Source organism: Leptosomus discolor, chromosome 1 (genome assembly GCF_034619465.1).
Source record: "Leptosomus discolor isolate bLepDis1 chromosome 1, bLepDis1.hap2, whole genome shotgun sequence".
Lineage (NCBI taxonomy): Eukaryota > Metazoa > Chordata > Aves > Leptosomiformes > Leptosomidae > Leptosomus > Leptosomus discolor.
In genome coordinates this window covers 29,310,748-29,332,658 of record NC_141391.1, presented here as the reverse complement: position 1 = coordinate 29,332,658, position 21,911 = coordinate 29,310,748, and the positions used below count along the sequence as shown (strand labels likewise).

The 21,911-nt window shown below is 44.1% G+C and overlaps 1 protein-coding gene across 2 annotated transcripts; it reads left to right on the top strand.

Annotated features, from left to right (window-relative positions):
- The first annotated feature begins 323 nt into the window (after positions 1 to 323).
- THSD1 (thrombospondin type 1 domain containing 1) lies at positions 324 to 20,411 on the top strand. Of its 2 annotated transcripts, XM_009948134.2 has the most exons (4): positions 324 to 381; positions 5,785 to 6,747; positions 14,927 to 15,085; positions 18,900 to 20,411. In XM_009948134.2, the coding sequence occupies exons 1-4, from the start codon at positions 324 to 326 to the stop codon at positions 20,273 to 20,275; spliced, it is 2,556 nt and encodes an 851-aa protein (XP_009946436.1). In that variant the 3' UTR covers positions 20,276 to 20,411. The 2 variants fall into 2 exon arrangements, with proteins under 2 accessions (XP_009946436.1, XP_009946437.1); XM_009948135.2 differs by lacking the exon at positions 14,927 to 15,085.
- The last annotated feature ends 1,500 nt before the right edge of the window (positions 20,412 to 21,911 follow it).

Sequence of the window (21,911 nt, the reverse complement as noted above, 5' to 3'; positions counted from 1 at the left end):
ATTGCTGTGACCTGTCTTTGCTGTTCTGGCTCAGGAGCTGACATTTCAGGAGGGAAAATTTTTTGTACAGTGAATTGTAGTTGTGCTTTTTTCATATCTATTGATACAGTATTAGTAATTGTTAAGTAAGTGGGAGAAAAGCGTTGATTAATAGTGTAATTTTTTTACTTATTAGTGGGATGTCTTCTTTCTTGTATTTTATGAAGCAAAGTCAACATAGCTTTAATTTTTTAGCTTTCAGGTGTTCTTGGAAAAAAGTGCCTGCACTTCGGAGCTGAACAAGGACATGAGGAGTAAAAGGACCTGGGATCTCACTGGTCAGAATGAAACAGATGTTGAAAGATTTTTCAAATCTATTGTTAGTAGTGCTCTGTGACTATGGTGAGTATTGGAGCTATCAAGGGAAAACTGTGAGATGTGTATTCACAAGGTGGTTTTGGATGGTGCTTTTTCCAGGTGATTTGTTGAAATCAGATGGCACAGAAGCTGCCACTGATATGCGCAGAATGTAGTCTAGATCTTATGTAGTATTTAGGTGGAAAATGCAACTTGAATAAACTGCCCCTTTAGATCAGAATGGCAGGAACCTTTCCTGCTGTAAATTTGCTCAGAGAAATAAGATAAATTAACAGATTTCCTGGGCATCATTGAGGGACTGGCTGTGTTAGAACAGTAACTGTGACTCTGCTCTTTTGTAAGACTTGTATTTTGTAATATTTGATGAACGTCATCGAAGGTAGACCTATTTTAGGTGTCTGTACCAGAATGGGTGGGACTACACCATACAACTACCTGTTTCTTTCCATTAACTATAAAAGGAACTTATGATGGTTGGCTGAGATGGAAGCACCTACAGTACAGGCAACCTCCTGTGATTGAGTGAACCCCCATCTGATGATTGAGTGAACCCCCCCCATCTGATGGACCTACGCTGCCACTTAAGAGAACTTTTGAGAACAACAGAGGTGTTCTTTCCTCTGACCATGTAAGAGGTCAAAGGATGGTATTCATACTCATTCAATTTTAGTCATGTAAAATTAGGCAGCTAGTCAGAGGCAATCAGTCTCGTTTGAGTAGTCCACGCACAAATCAGCATATACTGGAAGCAGCTCCAACCCATCTGCAGTCTGAGATGGCTGGAATGAAAAAGCACCTCCTTCTCACCATCCATAGCCAAGGAGGGAGGTCAGACATCTTAAGTTCAAGTTAGACAACTCTAAGATGTCCACAAGCTGAGGGGCATCCTATGCGTCGTGTCTTATCTCTTCCAAGAATGTCCTAAGTAGGAAGTAAATTTGCAAAGGGAATTAATAGAATAAAAAATGTGAAAATGGGACTCAATTCCTAAACAATTAATGTTTTCAAAAATTACATTCGTAATTTAAAAGCAGACATTGTTCTGATAGTGCAGTACATTGTCAAACCATGCCAAAGGATTAAGCCATGCACTTTTTATAGCATGGAGTAAATGGAAAAAGGATTGTTTAGTCCCCACTTATGGAATGAGCTGTGGTAGCAGGTAGTCCACACACCAAATGTCTGAAGCTGTCTTATGAAGGAGAGAAATGGACTCAAAACGTATGCAGTTTGCTCTCCTCATACGAGTGAGAAAAAACTGATTATAGGTAATGACTGAAAACTAAATATGCTCAGCTGCTTATGCCTCTGTGCTTGCTCCATCTTCGCTCTAGTACAATGGATCACTGGGAGGTGTAAAGAACTCAGAATTGTCATCTTTTAGATGAACTTAATTCCAGTAGAAGTGGAGACACTTGTCTATGGCTTTTAGTACTTTTTCTTCTTTTAATAAGACTAAGTTAACTAGCCAAGTTAGGAACACTGCACTGAGTGGGGAACACAATGAGGGTAAGTATTAAGTTCATTTGATTCAAGAAGTGAGGTGAATGATTGGAATAGCCACTGGTTCTTGGTGAGCCAGTCCTGTAAGCATTCACAACTAGTTGACTCAGAGGTAAAAGCTGTTATTCCTGAACTTTATAGAGCATGGCACAGTAAATAATTACAAAGTGCGGCTAAAGAGGTAAATCTCTGCTGCAGACTTTAGGTGCATCATCTTTTGCCTTATTTCCAGTTAAAGGGTAGTCCATAATTCAGCAAATGTTTTCCAAACAGTTCTGTGTGTACGCATCTTTGAGTATCACATGTTTACATACTTTTTAGGTAACTATTTCACTCATATACTTCTCTCTTTCAGACCAAGACTGTTTTTTAAATGATCCAGTATGCTCTGGAAAATTACTGTAATGCTAAAAAAAGCCCTAACATACAACAAACCAGTATTCTCATTTCTTATCAGTTTTTCTGATGTATTTGTTCTTCTTAGCTCTGTGCTACTGGTGTCTGACAAGCCAACAGCACAACCCAAGTTGGCTTAAACAGAATTAAAGATAAATAAATTTCAGAGTAGCACACTCAAATAATTCTTCTCACTCTTCAGTGAAAACAAGGATTTTCCTTTTGATCTTTCTAGGAGTGAGCTCTTGCAAAGACTTCTCCGGTGGGTTGTTGGCACCACAGCCAGGCTGCATTCAATGGGAGACCATTGTAATGTCAACCAAAAATATACAAATGTGTTGAAAGCTGCCTCTGACTGGCTGTCCAAACAACTGGGACCAAGTTTTGGCATGTGACACAGTCATGTGCGCACAGTAGGCTGGAGGGCAGCTGAAGGAGCTTGCGGTGGAAGCTGGCTGCTTCTGACTGGTGCCTTCTGGGGCATTGTAAAAAAACTGTGATGTGGGCTATCCGTGAGTGCAAAGATCTGTTATTAACCAAAGATGGGGGAGAGGATGCTTGGAACTGGGATGCACTAGCTAGAGCTGTGCAATGCTGTAGCAGCGTCCTCCAGTAATGCTCGCTTTCCTCACTTCCCGAATGATCTGCATTAGTGTTGATGGGAGCTACATGGCAGCCCCCTGGCCTCTTTCCAGTCCTCCCACACACATACACAGTGGTGTTACTTCTTCTCATCTGAGCCATTCCAAATAAAAAATAGTGCAAGAGAGTCAAGACAGTTGTAAATGAGAGCAAGGACAGCAGAGCAGTACATACAAACACCAATACTTTTCATTACTATCACTTTAACGTTTTTGCTGTAAGTTTAAAGCTTGAAGTTGAAATTTTTCGTGCTGGATTTTTGCCGTGGTCTAATTTCTTTTTCCCTTATAATGTTTCATCTAAGTTAAAACATAGCCAGTTCCTTTGTAGAGAAATGCATCATTTTGCCCATGTGCAATGAAACAAAAACCCAGCAACTCACGACCATTTCACAGGAAAACTAACACAGCTGTGGAAACTTCATGTTCGTTAGAGTGCTCCTGGTGGCCTGGGACATGCTGTCTGCTGTCCTTATGAAGTTTTGCCCAGACTTGGTCCACATCTAGGTCCTTGCAGATGAGTTAGTGATGAAGTTCTCTGAGGGGTCGAGCATGCTCCAGCTCCTGCTGGCTCCTCTTGCCAGCCCCATGCAATACTGTGCGTGCTGCAGCCCAGGGCAGCAGAGTTCCCCACATTTGTAATATCGTGCACTAGAGTTGCTTGTCCTATGCTTTCTGCTGTCACACTAGCAGTGAGCAAGAAAGGTGGGAGCTTGCTGGAGTTGATTGCAAGCCCAAGGAACAGGAGAGGGCAGAAGAGCTATAAAGCAAAGGGACGAGGGCAGGAGTTTGAAGAACTGTGGTAGTGGTGATGGAGTTAGGATAGTACCCAAAAGATATTGACAGTAGATGACAGTAAGAACAGGTCTGGAAAATATGGGTGGGCACAGATGACAGAACCAAAACATGAAGAGCAAGGAGAATATGTTGCTGAGCAATTCATAGAGAGCCATTTTTCACAGGCGTTCAGGATCTGTTTTCTGTTCTCTGAGTGTCCAAGTTGAGATCAGGTTTGCTGACGTGCCATGTGCTTACCACAGCTGGGATCAATGAGATCCCGCTTTGGATGTCTGAAGAGCCATTGTATTTAAAGTCAGGTCCTGGGTTTCTTAGGGCATCCACAATTAATTGATGCTTGACAGTTTTAACCTTTGTGCCTATGCCTTGGTTCCTAATACACTAAACAAGAGTAGTGACATCCTCTCATCTTCTGGGGATGTTGGAAGGATAAACTCATTAATATTTCTAATGCACTGATATGCTGTGATAAGAGCACAATATAAGAGTCCATGGGGGAAATGAATAATTCTGTGTTATCAGGATGGATTTTGGATGGTGTGCAGTCAATAATACATGGGACCACCCATGGAAGAATGAGAACAAAACCTCTGGTAATGAGCACCATCCATCTGCCAAATGAAGCAGTGTCTTGTGGAAATGCAAATTATACACTGAGTTATAGTACATATATGTAAGAGTATATGCATTGTATGTGTAAGGCTGTGTGCGCTACCTTCATTTGGACTTTATGGCTGGGCTTGAAGCTGGCTATTTTAAGGATGTGTTATAGCTTGTGGAGAGTAATAGGCTCTTCCAGTGCACACTGCACCTCACCCTGATGTAAATGTTTATAGCTGTTCAGATTAATTTCTTCCTGAAGATTTTCCCTGCTGACAAGAAAGCGAATCCAAGGTGACTAACTCAAATTGAAGCTTAGAGTGGTAGGCATCTAATATTATGTGAGATGAGTCCTGCTACTCCTGACTGCTTGCCTTGGCAGTTGCAGTGTTTTTCCAGCAAAGCTTTCTTGAGGTAATCTTAAGACATGTGTAACAGATTTAACACGTCAAAGTATTGTTAGTTGATACTGCTTATGAAAGGATTGCTTGAACTGAAATTTTACACTTCCATAGCACCTTCCATCCAAGACTCAGAAGCCTTTTCCCAGACAATTAATTAAATAAAAATGTCTCAGCTTTTTCTGTATCTGGAATAGATATATGCAGTTCCCATTTTTCAGATAACCTTTCTATGTCTGAAATCCTTAAGTTTCAAGCAATACAGAAAAGCTAGCTGAGCTGAGAATAGAAATGTGATCTTCCCAATCCATGGCTTTAGATATCATCTATCCCCACTAGTTACAGCATGTCTTGGGATAATTTGGCAACTTGCACAAACATGGTCATGCAAGAAGTGCATTTTAAAAGACTGCGCCATTTATAATGAAATGATGTCATTTAGACATGTTGCACCACATCTGAGACAAGAAAAGTGCTGCAGTCACCATCACTGTTATTTTCAGCTCTTTCACTCAAATGTCTCTGCAATGCAAATGAGCAAAATGAAAGATTCATAAGACAGAGCAAGAGAAGAGGCTTCAAAAAGCATCATGCAGACTTCCTATTTTATTTAATTTGGGGGGCATTTTTTGTGTTTCTGTATTAAGAAACTATTGCCCTTTTTTGCGAAATTACAGTTAAAGTAAGTGGAACAACAGCTGGCCACTGTGAAGTGGACTTTAGGAATCTGTAAGTGAAAGAAGTTGAGAAGTTTGAGAATCTGTCCTGATAAATGAAGTTTTCTGTGAATCTTTTGGGTATTTTCTTTTTTTAAACCTTGTTTTTCACCTTCCTGAACATATTACTGCAGTGGACTTTGAGCTGCTCCAAACCACATCCCTGCACAAAGGAGAGGTGGTGAGCTTTAATTGCTATGGCTAGGACCTTTTTTTTTTTTTTTTTTTTTTTTGATAAACTGATTCACTTTAAAAAGTTTGAGAACCACTACTTAAATATCCACTTTATAAATCTTTGATTTCTTCTATAAGGTAGATAAACAATCAGTTGTCTCTTTGGTTCTTAATGTTGTTAAACTGTTTTCCTTTCAGTTCTTGGCGAAGTGGAGTATCTTCTGTTGGAGCGCCCAGGTCATGTAGCCTTCAGCAATGACACAGTGGCTGTGGAATATCACTACTATAGCGGTGGTAATGCGACAGCAGAGCATCTGTCCGTCCTGTTGCTGGATGCCAGCACCAACGAGATAATTGCAAGAAAACAGCTTCCAGCAAATCAGTCCCAGGGGAGGGTAGAGTTTGAGTGTTTCCATTTCAAGAGTGCTGGGGACTTCCTGTTCAGAATGGTCTCTCCCAGTGCTAACAGCAGTGCTGCCCAGTGGAGCAGAAGCGTGTCCACCCTCCATGTGGAATGGCCTGTATTTCACATTGATTTGAACAGGAGTTCAGAGGTGCTTGGGGGCTCCCTTCAGGTTGGACTCTTTACAAACGAGCAGTTGTGTGCCATGAATGAGACGGTGATTTCACTGGATGTGATATTCACCAGCACCCTTTATGAATTCAGAAGAGTAAGCTCTGATGAGACTCTGGGCATTAGAACTAGCAAAGGAATCCCGCTGTCTAGGTCACAGTGGGTAGAGTTTGATTGCCCACCTGTTGGTCAAGAAACATACATCACTGTGTTACTGAAATCGTTAGAAACACATTCCATTGTTGCCTCCATAGGACCCATAGATCTCCTGCACAAATTTGGATACAGACTGGTTGTGACACCAGAAGCAACATGCAAAAATTCTGTTCAGGTCTTTGTAGTCTCTCCACCGTGCACTTCTATCAGTGGAAAAATTGTTGTCTATAAAGAGGCTCTCAAGCATCCTAGTCAAAGAACAACTTGGCTGTATGAAAACACCCTTCACCCAGGAGACAACGGGACAGAATTTAACTGCACTCTGTTTGATGTGGGGAAGAACAAATACTGCTTTGACCTCTTTAATTTCTCAAACCGAAGCCATTTCCCAACGAGAGTTAAGGAGTGTGTGATGATCCAAAGGAATATGGGTTTGTACTGATGTTTGTTCTCTTTTAGCCAAAATCAGCACTCTTCCCAGCCAACAGGGGTGATGATAAATAGGTTTGATTGTGGTGTCCCCTGTTGGATAGCTACTTTTGAGGTCTCCTATGCCAGGCAAAATAGATGTAATGTCATATGCAGATGGGAACAAGACGGAGTAGACTGTTACGTAGAGGCATACACAAGGACGTTTGGTAACGAATGCCGCTGTGGTAGGTTAAAACTGCACTAAGTTAACACTAAGAACCAACTAAAACTGTTTGGTGCATTCTAAATGATGTATCTATCTAGTCCAGCTAAAACTGAAACTTGGCCCTCTCAGTGAGATAAGAAGCTGCTGCAGTAGACCTGGCCCACTGGAGACACTAAAGGTAGGATTAGTCTCACCTACATCTAAGTGTCTAAAAGCCAAAGGTCCAACATTAAGTAGTTGTCTAGCTTTTTAGTCAAGAGAGACAGGCATCTTACAAGGGTGCTTCATAGGTATAGAAGATACATGGGCTGAATTCTCACCTGGGTGTCTTTTTCTCTAGCCTGTTTGCTGTAGGAGTTTAGAGTCCTACCTGTTAGATACACAAATTTTGGTGAGATGACACTGTCATGTCACTTGGACAGCTTGCAGGTTTTTCAAGCAGCCTTTCAAGACATGTTTCTGTTGCTTAAAACAGACCAGGGTGTGTTTTCTGACCCATGAGGCCACCTGGCAGATCATGGGTTGCATTCGTGTAGCTAAACTTTTACTCCCAGGAAAGATTAGAATCATACAAACTGCCAACTAGGGACAGTCTCTGATCCATATAGTCCTTTGGGCCATGATCAGGCATGGTCTAGGAGAGTGCAGGTTGGCAGAAGCCAAAACCATGTCTGGGAGTGTGAATGATTGTGGGTAAGGAGTGATCACAGTTAAGTACGATCACAAGACAGAGCTTGAGCCTATTCTTCAGCCCTGTTTAAAGAATATCTATACATTCTGTTTATAGCTGTACATTTTATGCAGCTGTAGCTTCAGAGGTGGCAGTCCATGGTTTGACAGACCCTACAAATCACAGTAGCATCGCAGAGAAAGCAGATGAGCCAGCTGTCCTTCTCGTCCCTCATTTGTGGAAGTCAGCCACAGTGAGGGATGGGCTGTATGTGCACAAGGGGATTGGGGTTGGCTTGGGTTAGGTTGTGTTGCCTGTACCCTGGAATGGAAAAGTGAATGTTCTCATTTGAAGCAGGCTTGTGTCCATAGGTAATGAATTAGTCTTTCCCATCTGCACACTTTAAAGAGTTTGGGTTGAAAGGTTTGAGATGTACACCATTTTCTACACCTCCCCACGCTGGTCTCTGAAAAGGAAGTGCAGGAACTCGAGCCAAAAATAGTTTATTACGCTTCATGGGCAGGTATCCGAGCGGGATCATTAGGAGACCAGGAGTGTAGGACATGCTCCATAGCGCACAGTCCAGGAATAGCCTACCTTAATTAGGTTCCTAGTATCGTGTGGTCTTACTTTGTACTGTATTTCATAAATTCTGAAACTGTTAGGTGTTTAATTAACACTGTACTAAAAACTACCTCTGTTTTTACCATGTGCCAAACTCAGTATGTAGTTCTTCATCTTAACTTCCCATCCATCTGCATTCTCTTTTGGCACTCTCTCTTCCTTTGGCATAAGAAAGTCTATCTAAAAATTAAAGCATGTTGTTTTCTTAATGGAGATAATTCTCAAGGAAAATGGAAGAGAGAATTCTAATCCTGTGTGCTTGGGTGGTATTTTACACTGATATGATCTAGATAATTACCCTGACAGATGAATACCTAGGATATGACATAGATATGTTGCTGTGCTCAATATTTTACTGTTTTAATTGATGAGATCCACCGTGAGGAATGACTTCCTGCAATTTGCTTTGTTTCCTTGGGTTCCCCGATAGCACCATCCTTACAACCAAAGTCGAAAGAATCAGGCTATGCCTGTGCAGAACGGAGTTAAGTCAGTAGCTGCCAAGTTAGAAGTGTCAAATCTACAAAGCCGATGAAAGCGAAACCACCTCGCGTAGCCGTAAATAAAATGTCAGCCTGAAATTAATTAGACTGCAGCACATCTGACTTCGTGCCTGTATCTGCGAGACTTCAAAGCCCGCAGGCAGCGTTTGAAAGGAGCGGGGTGTTCTGGGAGCGGCGCATCAGCCTGAAGCCACGACAGGCAGAGCGAACCTGCGCTGCCTGCGATGGCCATCCGCCTCCCGGCTGCTTTGGGAAGCCCTCTCCTGAGCCCTCTCACCCTGCTGCAGGGCTCTGGGAGATGGTGTGCACAGACCTGGGCCCCTGATAGCTCTTTGAGTAAAACGTGTGGCTGCTGCACAACAGATGCCGCTCCTCAAGTCACTTATTTTCTTGGACTTCCTGAACTCACTCAGTTTAAGGCAAGGAGAGGTGATAAAACCTCTAGTCTGGGCCCCTGTGCAGCACGGGCCATCACTTTTCATCCAGTTACCGTGATGTTGAGCCCCACATTTGGCTGCCACTTATCCTCCAGAGAGTTATCCAGTCTTTTGTTAAGGCAGCCCAGAACAGAGACCTTTCTGGTAATTTCTCTCAATACTATGCTCTGATTTTTATTTTTTTTTTAAAAAGGGAAACTGTGCTTTTTACAACTAAAGCTCATCTAGCCTCATCCTCTGGTGACTGGCTGTGACTCTGCTGCTCTCTGCTAGAGGAGACAGCTGTTTTCTATCCGCTGTCTTCTCCCCACGAAGGCATTTGCATATCCAGATCATCTCAGTTCTTCCAGATTATCTCAGTGTTCCTTTTAATAAACTGAAAAGATTGAGTCTTTAATTGGAAGGCATTTTCTTCAGGATTTGATTAATTTTCTGGCTCTCTGGCTCTGTTTCCATTATTTTAAACACTCCTTTTGTTGGACAACAGGGGTACCAGCTTTGGGTGCTGTGTTCAGACGTCCTTCTCACTGATGCTGCTTGAGACGTAGCACTCTCCTTACCCCTTTATCTGCTTTCATTAAACTGATTGCATTAGCTAATTTTTCCGTAACTTTTATGCTGTAAACGCCTCTTGAGCTGTTTTTGTGTATGACCTTTCAGCATGTAGTCTACCATCCTGCAGGTACAATTTGTATTCCTTCTTCCTGCATTTTGCTGATTTATGATCTACTTTGCTTGACTTACACTAACTTAGCTGGTACCCTACATTGCTCCATACAACTGCACTATCTACTTATGTCATCACAGGAGTAACGTATTTTCTCAGTAATGGTTTTGTATTTATTTTCATACCAACTAGGCAAGTGTTGTACAGCACTGAGCCTTATACTAATCCCTTTGGAATCTCACCAAATGCGTTCCCACTTGGTGATGGTTTTCTGTTGACAATTGCATATCAAATCTGTCACTCAGCCAATTCTTACTTCATTTAGCATATGCTCTGTTATTATGAAGCAGAGATATTGTCTTGTAAAAGATCAAAGCTTCTAAATCATTAAAATTGTCTTCATCCAAACCACAGAGGATGAGATAAAAGATGATTATTTTGCCACACCCATTTTCTATAGATCAGGCATCAGTTATATTCCTGACCCTTTGTCAGTCCTGCTCTTTATTCCTCATCCCAGCCAGGTTTAGTACAGCCTGTGGAACAGGAATCCAGCTTGTGTCTGGAGTAGGACAGAGAGGGCTCCTGGTGGTCCTGAGCAGGCCAGGGCAGCAGCTTTTCCAGGCCATTAGCTTCAGAACAAGTGTTGCAAAAAAGCTAGTGCTATCTAAGACTGTGAATCCATCTTTAAAGGTGGGGAATATGTCTATTAACTGTGAGCCAGCGCTTGTGCAGCTTTCTGTAGACTCCAACTGGAGAATTTGTGAAAAAATAACAGCAAGATGTGAGTCATTTAATTCATCTCAGTGGGGTGTTAACTGTTTCACATAGGTGACTTAGAGAGAGTCATGCAGCTAATTTTTTCCCTATGTTTGACTGGATTATTTGAATGTCTGAGGTAGGAAACTCTGTTAGATCATCTTACCCAGCAACAGACACATTTCAGGTTCATTCTTTTCAATGCTTTATCATGTGCTTTGCTCATCTGGGATTTACATGTCCCCAGCAGTGAGACTTCTGCCTTCCTTAGAAAGATGTTCCATGTCCTAGCCTGTATCCCACTTGAAACACTCAGGATGAGACTGATAAAATTAATCTGTAATGCTACAGCATAGAAATAGGCATGTATTCTTCATATTTCTGGTGTTAATTAACTTTCTTTTACAGTTCTTGGTTACGCTTGGAGACTGGTTTAAACTTTGGTGTGACTCCCAGTGAAGTCTCTTGAACTTGCCAACAGCAGAGATGAATTTTGTTCATCTGACTTTTGCTAACTGTCAAAAAAAGCTATCGGGAGGTCAGCAGGGCATAAGAAGGGCAGCTGTTGCCAGCAAAGGGAAGGAGGAAGGTAGGGGGAAGACCTTCTGAAGGGAAAAGTGCTCAGTAAGGGAGCAGAGGAATAAATGGAGTATCTAGGGGTCAGGCAGGGATATACAACTTCCATCAAATTCTTGCTCCCTGAATAAGACTGAATGAGTCAGACCTGCCTATTATCTGTAGGAAAATCCAGGAACCAATTAGCTCTGTTGCTTGAATCTATACCTGGCTTGCATTTATTTAGAAACAGGCAGATGCAGGAGATCCGGATATGCCAGGGCTGGTTTGTACCCCATCTCCTTCTCCTGTGTTGGTGAATGCTTCACCCCAGCATTTTAGGAACAAATCGGGTGTTACAGACGCACTGGGATAGCTCTTAGCTTCTGAAAAAAAAATTTTAGGCTGTGCCTCCACAATTCTTGAAGATGCCTGTTTGTGGGGAAAAGTCTGTAATTTTCCCAGGTGGAGTCTAAGTTTTCTTCCTTTTAAAGGGATCCTCGTCCAAATTAGTAACCTGTTGCAACGTGCCACCATTTCAGTGCACCAAGGCTTCATTTCCATGGAAACTGAGAAAAATGGAATGGGTGAGAAGGGTGTTTTCCCAGGTCTTATCCAAACACCAATACATCGTGTGTACACCAGTCTCAGGACCTAAAAACTGATGTCAACTTCCACAAATACCCTGCAATCCCCCAGGCTAGCGTAGGCATTCACGTGGGCCTGTAAATAACTACTGATTTTGTCCCATATTACTGGTCTTGTTGAAGACCTTAGGACTATCCCATGCTTCAGGCTGGAAGGATGATGCTGAGCATCCCTTGCTGACTGCGCTGTTTGATAGCACTCCATGCTCAAAGTCTAATGAACTTTGCGGGGAGACATTTATGCAGAGCAAAAATTAACACAGTTAATTGCATTTATCTTTCATATTGGCAGATCTGCCAACTGTCAGCTATTTCAGAATAACTCAACAGTTAAATGTCTTCACGTTGATAATTGATTCCTCAATTGTTTGTGAAAAAATTCACACTTATTAGAGCTAGTTTGCAGTGCATACCTTCTGGTTTTTCCCTTGGCACTTTGGAACTGGTTGTCTTAAATGGAGGTTAGTCGTCTCATTTCCTTGAGGGACAATAAACTTTGCTTCATTTTCTTTTACGTTCTGGTAATTGCAGGAGGTTGCAGAGCAAGTTGCAGGAGTTTAAATCTCCCATCTTTCCTGGGAGCTGGAGCATTTCCCGCTCTTCTGCTGCTTAAGGTGCATACTCTTAGCCTCAAAGCTATGGATGCCAAGTGTTTTTGCTAAGGAACTCTACCCTCAGCTGAAGCTGAAGTCGGTGAAAAGTGCCCTGGAGCAATGGGCATGTCATAGGTTTGACGTCAAAGTTAGAAAATTACTCATCCTAAATGTTCTTGTATGTTGAAGCCCACAGACATCAATGCGGAGACTGCCAAGCACCCTCCACTGTCACCAGTGTTAGCACTGGAGGCAACCAGAACCTTTCTGGATCTGGCTCTATAACAGACTGTAATTAACAGAAGTTTAAATGAGCAGGGAATGTGGAGAGAGGGAAATGAGCTAGCTCCTGCACTGGAAATTATGGCAGGGAGTCACCAAGCTTCTCACATAAAGAAGTCTACGAGGAGGTAGGAGCTTCTCCAGCTGGTCTGCCTCCCTCTGCCAGCGATGAGAGACACTGCTGGGGTATTTCATGATGCTGATATGAAGAAAAGTGGTGTGAGATCCCCAGTTACTGTGATACCATGAAGTCTTTTGGAGGAGGGATCAGTGTGCCCTTGACTGACTGTTGACTATGGCCATTTTTTCGTGCTGCCCTCACTCGTAGCTCTGCTTGCCAGCTGATGTGAGTTTGCAGCTACCCAGAGTCTGTACCTTTGAGGGACTCCTTACTCCAACAGGCTTCCTCAGTTCCCTGCTCCTTGGTATCCTCTGACTCCCTTTCCTCCTGACACCACACACCATCCAGTCTTGCTCCATTTCGCACTTTACTGGAAACTGGCGTGGCTGCAAACTGGAGGAGGAGTGGGAAAGCTCAGCCTGCCTCTGGGCTCCTCTCCCCTGCTGTAGCAGCTCTCCAGCTCCAGCGACAGAGGGGTGAAAGCAGAGAGGTGTACAAAGGGAACGACAGTCTGGGATCATGGATATTGCAATATTGTGTTAGAGTCAGTAGTAAATAGCCAGGGAAGTCACTTGGTGTTGCGTGGGCTTACAACGGCAGCACCACCGGGGTGTCTCGCCAAGCCCATCTCTACTGTGCCTTGGGCGAGGCAGACATACTCGAACATGCATGCCCGCGGATGCGCCTGAGCATGTGCCCACACACGCTTTACAGCCTTGGCTGACAGCACATGTGTAAGCTCAAAACCTCTGCACCCCGTCCTGCAATGCAAGCGAGTACCTGCATGCAGGAGGGCAGCCCCGCTCGTTCTGTTACGCTGCTCACGTTAATGTTATTCATACTGGCGTGCTGACAAAAAAATTTGTAGGACAGGGCCCAAAGCAGTTAAAATTCCATATTTATTAAAACACAGCTGTATTTATTTTTGTTAGAGAGTTGTAAAAATAATAACACACTCTGAACAATACAGTAACCAATATAACATGAAATCATAAAGCCATTTCCAGTCATGCAATGCTGTCTAGTCCTTTGACATCGTAACTTGGTCACTGGTCAGGAGCTCAGGGGCATGCTAGCAGCAAAGCAACACAATAAATTGTTTAAAAGACCAAATTTTAACCAACTCAATCTACTTTTTTTTTGATGTAGCTGATTTTCCACTTTATCTGTGAGCGGTGAAATGGAGTTGAGTGGTCTATTGTTTTTCTTTCTGGCAGGTTTCAAAACCAGGCCACTGAGTCAACTGACCCATAGGAGGGTCCCCAGGGATTTTGTCCTGTAAGATTGCACCTGGACTCGTGCATTAGTTTGGAATTTAAAGTTGTGGTCCTGCTTCAGCATCACAGCTGTCAGATACGGGCAGGAACGGTCTCTTTCTCTCTCTCTCGGTTCTCACTGCTGTAAAGTTTGTGTGTTGAACACTGGATAAGGATGTTGTCTAAGCAACAAAGGGATTTCATTACACATTAAAAAATGATAATGTTTGAAGTAGCATTAGAACCTGAGTCTGCCTCCACTTAAATAAATGAACCTGCAAAATTTCATCTTGAGTTAATTGCTTAACCATAAGCAATAAAACATTAGGGACCTGTAAGCTGTCAAATGAATGATTCAATAACATGTTTGTGTGCAGAGAAGATAATAAAGAGAAAAACCAATATTGTCGTTTCATTAGACCTTGCAGGCTTATCCTCCTTTCACAATCACATAAATCAGGAGTAACTACACTTAAGTCAATGAAGTTATCCTGCTGTAAAAGCACTATTTGTTGGGCAGGAATTGGATTAATATATAAATCATGAACCCATTCCAAAGATTTGTGGATCAGTTTCCATTTGCTGTAGTTCCAGGCAGGTCCTGCCAGCTTCAGTTACCTGATGGCTGTGTCACTGGGTGGCACTGGAGTGAAAAAAGGGGTGAAAAAAAATGGGAGCATTGCCCCAGACTCTAATGGGAACAGGAGCAGGTCCCTGAATGCTGCTTGCTCTTTTGGTATTGCCGTTTGTGGTGTTTATTTATTGTTGGTTTTCTTAAATAAGAGAAGACAAATGGCTGTGTCTTTAAAGGTAAGGAGGCAGACACGTTCCTCATTGCTGTGAGCTTGTGTATTTGCAGAAACGTGGAGCCCGTGGCAGCCCTGGAGCCCCTGCAGTGTCACCTGTGGGGATGGTGTCCGGGAGCGCTTCCGAGAGTGCCTCACCTCCTCGCCAGTAAAGCCAGGCTGTGCTGGATCACCGAGGGAGACTTCCTTCTGTTCGCTGGAGGAGTGTTTGTGTACGTAGCTCTGCTGTCCTCTTCCTCGTGGTTGTGTGTCTGCCCTGGCAAAAGCGAAGGGCCTGTTATTAGAAGGGCTTTGTAAAACGGAAGCATCCGATCTCTCTTTCAGTCATATTGATTTTGGGGGGATGTCGCATTCCTGCGGTTGATAGAATAGGGCAGGAGCCTACATACATTTGTGGGACAGTTGGAGATACGGCTTCGAGGCTCAAGAAGATTTCTGCATGATGTGAGTGTCATGGAAGGGGTTTAAAGTCTCCAGCATGGCTAGGGGGTGGGGAAAGGCTGGGGGAGAGATCTTGGGGCTAGCAGAACACATTCAGTACTGAAGGCTGAAGACTCCAGGCAGTGGAAACCTATTAAAAACTGAAAACCTATTAAAAGAAGACTGGTTACAGCTGGGACCCACAGTGTGGGGGTCCCACTCTGAGAGTTATTTGAGGTGGCAATGCCAGGTTTCCCCCTGCTCCAGCCTGGGGAAGGCAGGTGTGGGGCAGGCCAGCACCTGTGCTGGCAGGTGGCAAATGGGTGTGGATACAGAAGAGTTGAGCCTCCTGTAAGGTGAGAGGGGGTTACAGCAGCCACACGAGCCCTGGTGAGGCTGGATGAGGCTGTGCCAGCACCATAGTTGGGTGCTTGCAGCCAGCGTGAGGGGCAGGAGAAGTGGCCCCTTCTAAGGGAGTGCTGGTGCTTAGTCCATGCAGACCTTTTACTTCTTGCAGACTCCCTGCTGAAAAGGAGGGTGATGATGCCAAGGGGCCCTGGAGGTCCATCTGCTCAGAAACTGGCTGATCTACAAGTTCCAATCCCTCCGTGTGGTACAGTGGGCAGGGTTAGGGAAGAGAAGGTGCCCAGGGACTGTGCAGGCTCCTAGGCTCTCAGACTGTAATTTAACAGGTATTTTAAACTATTATGAAGTGAGCTATGCCTTACCCTTTACTTTGGCTGCTTCCATGCACTTCCTTGTGCTGGCAAAAGTGCAGTGTGGAGAACTGGAATGGAGCCAGCTGAAAAATGGACAGTTTGGGGATGTGGGGGAGTTGTTTATCACGTGGACACTGCAATGCTTGTGCCACTGAAAAGGGAAGGACAGCAGAGGGGGAAAATGTGTAGCTGGATCAGGAAGAGGGCAGGACTACTTTTTTAATGGGGGTGTTGGTGTTTGTTGAATGAAAGCCTCGGAAGTATACATGCAGAACTGAAATGTGTTGTGGAGCACTGTAAGACATGGCTTGGTGTTGAACGAAAGGTCAGGTGAAGGGAAAATATTAAAAATTACATTCCATCAACCCAGGTATTGCTATTTGTCGGTGTTTGTGGTTGTTAAGGTGTCTGATGTTTTGTGTGTGATGTTTTTAATGACTTGAAAATGCTGGCCCTATGGCTTTGCTTATTTCGTGAAGCTGTGACTGTAAGCAGAGAGGAACAAGTCAGACGTTTAGGGGCCCAGCTTAAAGCTGATGTCCTGCTCTAGGGCTAGTTGTTTTCTCTATGCTAAACTCTGTCAGACTGCTGCGGACAGTGATGCCACCAGCGAAACACAGTGAGGTAGCTGGTGATTTTCAAAAGCTGATGCTGAGCTGTGCTATTCCATGCCTCCTGTTACCTGCTGGAGGGGTGTTTCCATAAGCACAGAAGGCCTACATCTGCACCCATTGCTGTGGGATCATCTGGAGAAACTAACTCACTTCTCTCCTGCACATGGTTTCTAATCCTTCTGCTCCCACGTCAGGCAGCTTCCTTTACAGAATCACCTACATGATTTCATCTCATTGAATCTGAAGTTGCTCGAGAAGTGACTTGATACTGTGATCTTGCAGTGTTCATTTGCTGTCTGATCTCAGGCTGGGAGTGTCATTCCTCCCCACCCCTGACTGTCCTCACCTTTCTGAAACAGGAAAGCTTTTTTTCAGCATAACTATGTTTGCAGTCATTAGTCCAGCAGATGGAGCAAATGGCTGAATAAACAAAAGCAGCATGAAGTCTGGGGGCAGAGGTGGATGAGGTGGACAGAAACAAACCTAAGTGACTAAGTCGTGCTTCAAACCTCGCTGTTTGTTAGCTGATAGCTTTCTACTCCAAATGATACAGTACAGTGTGCATCATAGATAAAAAATGGGGTCTTTAGAAAATAGCTGTGAGACAGAGAAGGATGAGCAATGAATGGATTGCTCTGCTGTGGTTGTACTGAACAGAACAAATGCTGGTCCTGCCTTCTTCCCTGGGGTCAGCGTGTTCACTTCCTGCTCAGGCCCTCAGAATGGCAGTACTCTGTGCTCCAGGTGTGATGGCATTGGGCTGAAAGCAAGTTTTAAGGATCCTCCAAAAAAGATTCAGCAGGCAGCGGTCTTGTTCTTTATGCTGATGTTGAGCTCTCAGTGACATGAAGATCAAGGTTAATCCCATAGCAGGATTTTTCAAAGGTCTTGGGGCTGTCAGGTGGCCCTGAGTCAAAGAAATGGGTCTTCTGCCCACTCAGCACCCTGTGTGTCTGTTATCGTAGCAGCCTGAGTCCTTCTGGCCTGTGTTCATCAGTGTATTTGTGCATCCTGCACACCTAATAGCTGTGCTACTAGCTTGCTGTTGAATGAGTGTTTTTCTGGATTATAGGAATTACACAATGTCTGCTTCTCATTGTTCTGCAGATGCATTTCCTATGTCTGGATAGTCACTGTGGTGCAGGCAGGAGCACCTGGCAAGTTTTACAGCGGACTGCCCATCATCCCAAAGGAGGGCTCTGGGTTCTGGATAGAACTAGAGGCTGGAAAAAGGTTTTTAAGTGGTTCAGTTCAAGCTCATGGCCAGCTCTTGTCAACCACAACTGAGCAGCCTTGTCCTCCAACAGCATTTTCATGGCCTTATGAAGTTTCATGGCCACAAGAAGTTGGGAAATGAGTGCTACCTGACACTAAAAATAGCTGCTGGACCAATTCATCCGTCAACCATACTGTTTTCTGCTCAGGGCTGCCAATGAAATGCTGGAGACCTCATTCAAAAAAACCCCAATTATTGATCTCTCATTGCTTCGGCCATCTGTAGTGTGGTGTAGTGTGCAGGTGAGAGGTTTAAATAGGGCTGTGGAAGCCTGAGGTGTTCGCATTGCAAGTTTGCAGGGTGGTGTTCTCTGTTTGAAGGTCCATTTCAAGGTCCATCTCCAGTCCATGACAGAAGAGTGTCAATACCAGAATGCCAGGGACACCAGAGCAATGGCCGCCTTCTCAGTTAGGAGCCTGCTGTGGAGGGGAAGGTTTTGTCCTTTGGGGCTGCAACGCGGAGGGGTGGCAGAGGAAGCACCGTCAGAGGACTGTTTAGAAAAGTCACACAGTCCCTGCTAGTGCTGCCTCTCTGCTCTTCAAACTCACTGCAATTCTCACACCCACTTAAGCTATCCTAAAAATAATTTTAAAGTGATACCTGAAGTACTAGCCTGGGTTGGGTTATTTTTACCCCTTTTATGGCACTTTTCACCAGTGGATCTTAATGTACTTCATAAAGGAGGGCAAATATTCTTACCCACTTTTACATGTATTTAGGAGTGTATTTACATGTATTTGTGGACGTGGCAGAACAGGCAAAAGTAATGATTACTTTTAAAAGGTCCATGGGAGCCTTGGTTTAAAGTAAGTAGATCTGTTCCTGCCAATTTGAAGTCATCAGTAGTAAATCATATACAATGAGCAAATTTTAACTTCCTGTGCTTATTTGCTGTGTTAATTGGTTTTTTTTTTCTGTATAATAAAGTATTCATCCCAAAATACCAAAATGGTGATGACAGTGCAACTCTGACAGACATGTGTGCTCTTTGTTACAGCTATCAAGCCTCCCACCCCACCTTCTGTCCAGCCAGGGGAGGACCAGAAAGCAAATAATATAGTCACCATCACAGGTATCTCCTTATGCTTGTTCATCATCTTTGCCACCATTCTCATCACCCTCTGGAGGAAGCTCTGCAGAGCTCAGAAGTGCAGCACCGCTGTCCGCCGAAACTCCGTCCATTCCCCCGGCTTCCGGAAAAACTCTGATGAAGAGAACATTTGCCAAGGCAACAAGCAGCGGGACAGCTTCGTCGAAGGAGGAGATGCCCCTGTTAACATTCCTCTGACCTACAGGCGAAGCCTCCAATTTGCTCAAGAAGATGATGCCTCTGGAAGCGAGAACTTCCAGCCAAATGCCCAAAAAATAATCCCTCCAATTTTCAGCTACCGCCTGGCACAGCAGCAGCTGAAAGAAATGAAGAAGAAAGGCCTGACTGAGACCACCAAGGTGTATCACGTCTCTCAGAATCCCCTCACGGACACAGTTGTTGGTGCCACCACGATGCTTCCTCTGAGTGGGGAAAACCAAGAGGAGGCAGCAGCAAACAAATTTAGGATCAAATCTCCATTTCTGGACCAGCCAGCCAGTCAGCCCAAATTCCTGGGAGAAAGCTCTCACTCTAGGCTGGATTTGCCATTCTCACAGGCCAATCCTGCAATGAGCCCTACCCAGACCTTGATAAGAAGAGCTCATTTCAAGCACCAGGATAACAGGGGGGACTTGCCCGAGAGGGGCTGTCACAGAAACCCACAGTTTAGAAGAACAGCCAGTTTCCATGAAACTAAAAAGGCCAGGCCTTTCAGAGAGAGAAGCATGTCCACCCTCACCCCACGACAGACTCCTCTCTACAACTCCAGGACCAGAACGTGGGACCAGGGTTTGGAGGACAGAACACGGCCAAAATCAAGAAACGCTAATCCGACTTGTGAAAAGCTGGATCAGCCCCACAGCACTGTGCCGGGGTGTGAACCGCAGGGCCATGGTGCAAAGTGCCACCACAGGGCAGGTCCCCCGGTGAAGAAGCTGGACCTGATCACTGACCGCCAGCCTGCCAGTCAGGAGAAGGCAGCTGATAAGCCTGAGCCCAGCCGAAGCAAGAGGGGCCCTTCCCCTAACCCCAGAGGCACGTGGCGGAAGGAAATGGGCTCAGCTTGCAAAGACAGTTCTCAGAGAGGCCTAAGTGTAAGCCCTGCCCAGTACCGAAGGGACAAGTGCCAGAGCTTCCCCTTGGACCCTGAGTTTGCCTTTTATGATAATACTACTTTTGGCTTAACGGAGGCAGAGCAGCAGATGATCGACCTCCCTGGGTATTTTGGCTCAAATGAAGAGGATGAAACGAGTACTTTAAGCGTTGAGAAGCTGGTGATCTGAGTGACTCATTGCAGCCCTGCGGGAGGGGCGCATGCGGGAGAGGATCTGCAGGAGGATCTGTTGGCTTCTGGTGGGAGAAACAGCGGGAAATGCGTTACCTCCGCACAGAGCAGGAGGGAATAATGCCCCATGTCTGGCTTGTGGGAACACATTCCTTTCTAATTACTGGAAAGTGCTTCCATATCTTTATTTTTTGTATGTATGTGTGCACAGTACACCAAAAATACCCTGGGAAAGTACGTGTTAGTGAAGGCATGACGCAGGAACAGCCAATAGATTTTATTGCATAAAGCAGTGACATTTCGTGCATTGTATATGATGAATGCCACTGATAATAGCTTTTCTCACCCTGTGGACCGTGTACAGATTATGCTGTCCTAAAGCATCCGTTTTCCAATATCCTTAACCATCTATCCTAATCAGTGAATCATTTCCCATTTAGAAAACATGAACCTCGAGTTGTGAGTGGTGTTCATTGTTTTTCTGGTAGTCATTATTGAACTGTGTTGATTTGTTGTAGTTGCTCAAATAAGTCATATGATGGTGTTTCTTTTAGCTGGTTGCATGAAGTGCAACAATTGATGCTGAATACTTGGAGTGAATTTAAAATTGAGGGGGCATTTTTCATCATTCACGACTTTGATGTTTTCTTTCTGCCAATATTTATACCAAGAAAATGGTAATGTACAAGTATTTGCAGGAAATGAGTAGAAAAGGGCTTGCTACAGAAGGGCAAAGAAAATGGATGATCAAATTTTAGTCCTCATAGAAACGTTAGTGCAGCATTTAAGCACTTGTAAAAGGCAGTGAGAGAACTGTTGAATCACCCGTCCTTTCCATAATCATCTTTGCCTTTATTAAACTTTTTTTAAATGTAAATAAATTGACAATAATAATACTACAGCAAGTTCAAAATAAATTATGAACAAACACAGCAAGCAACAAACTTCTGTGATGAACACTAGTTTTGCGAACAAAAAGAAAAAATAAAATGGCTTGACAACATCTGGTGATTCCTGGAGAATCTTACAGTGAAGTACAAAAATTATGTTGGGTTTTTTTGTCATGCTTTAAAACCAGAGATCACAAATTGCCAATTAGGCACTGCTGCAAGTATTCAGAGCTGGGTTGAAACCCCAGTTAACAACAGAGATGGAGCTCGGGCCAGCGAGAATGACTCAGAGACTTTGCTTGGCATTTGTCAGGATAACCGTCTCTTCAGGGAGTTTGCAAAGACCAGGGGAAAGCTATTGGGCAACAACGAGAAAAGAGGAGATGCTGCCCATGAAGGATGGAGTGAGAGAAGGTAGGTTCAGGCAAAACAGCTCTCCCATAAGGAGCCCAACCCTACATGCCCTTTAACCTGCCTCGTGGGTGTGAAGGAAAAATTAGCATCTGCTCAGTTCTCTGGCAGTAGGCTGCTATCTTTCTCAAAACTGTCTGAGTGGAAAGATAGATTTCCCAGTCCCACACTTTTCTTTTTTTCTCCAAACCAATGGCAATTTTAAAGGGAGAGCAGTGTTGCTGTGTGTTAGCCAGCTACTGGTGGCACCCCACTGAAGTGTCCAAAGCGTGCGCAGGTAACTTGACAAGCACACAGCAGGAGGGCTTGCTGTGACAGCCTAGGAGGAGCAAA

Bases quoted from the DNA above. Each gene is read 5' to 3' on its own strand.
- THSD1 (XM_009948134.2), top strand. From the start codon at position 324: ATGAAACAGATGTTGAAAGATTTTTCAAATCTATTGTTAGTAGTGCTC. The intron at 6,748-14,926 runs GTTTGTACTGAT...GTGTATTTGCAG, and splicing joins GATGATCCAAAGGAATATGG to AAACGTGGAGCCCGTGGCAG. The intron at 15,086-18,899 runs GTACGTAGCTCT...TCTTTGTTACAG, and splicing joins TTCGCTGGAGGAGTGTTTGT to CTATCAAGCCTCCCACCCCA.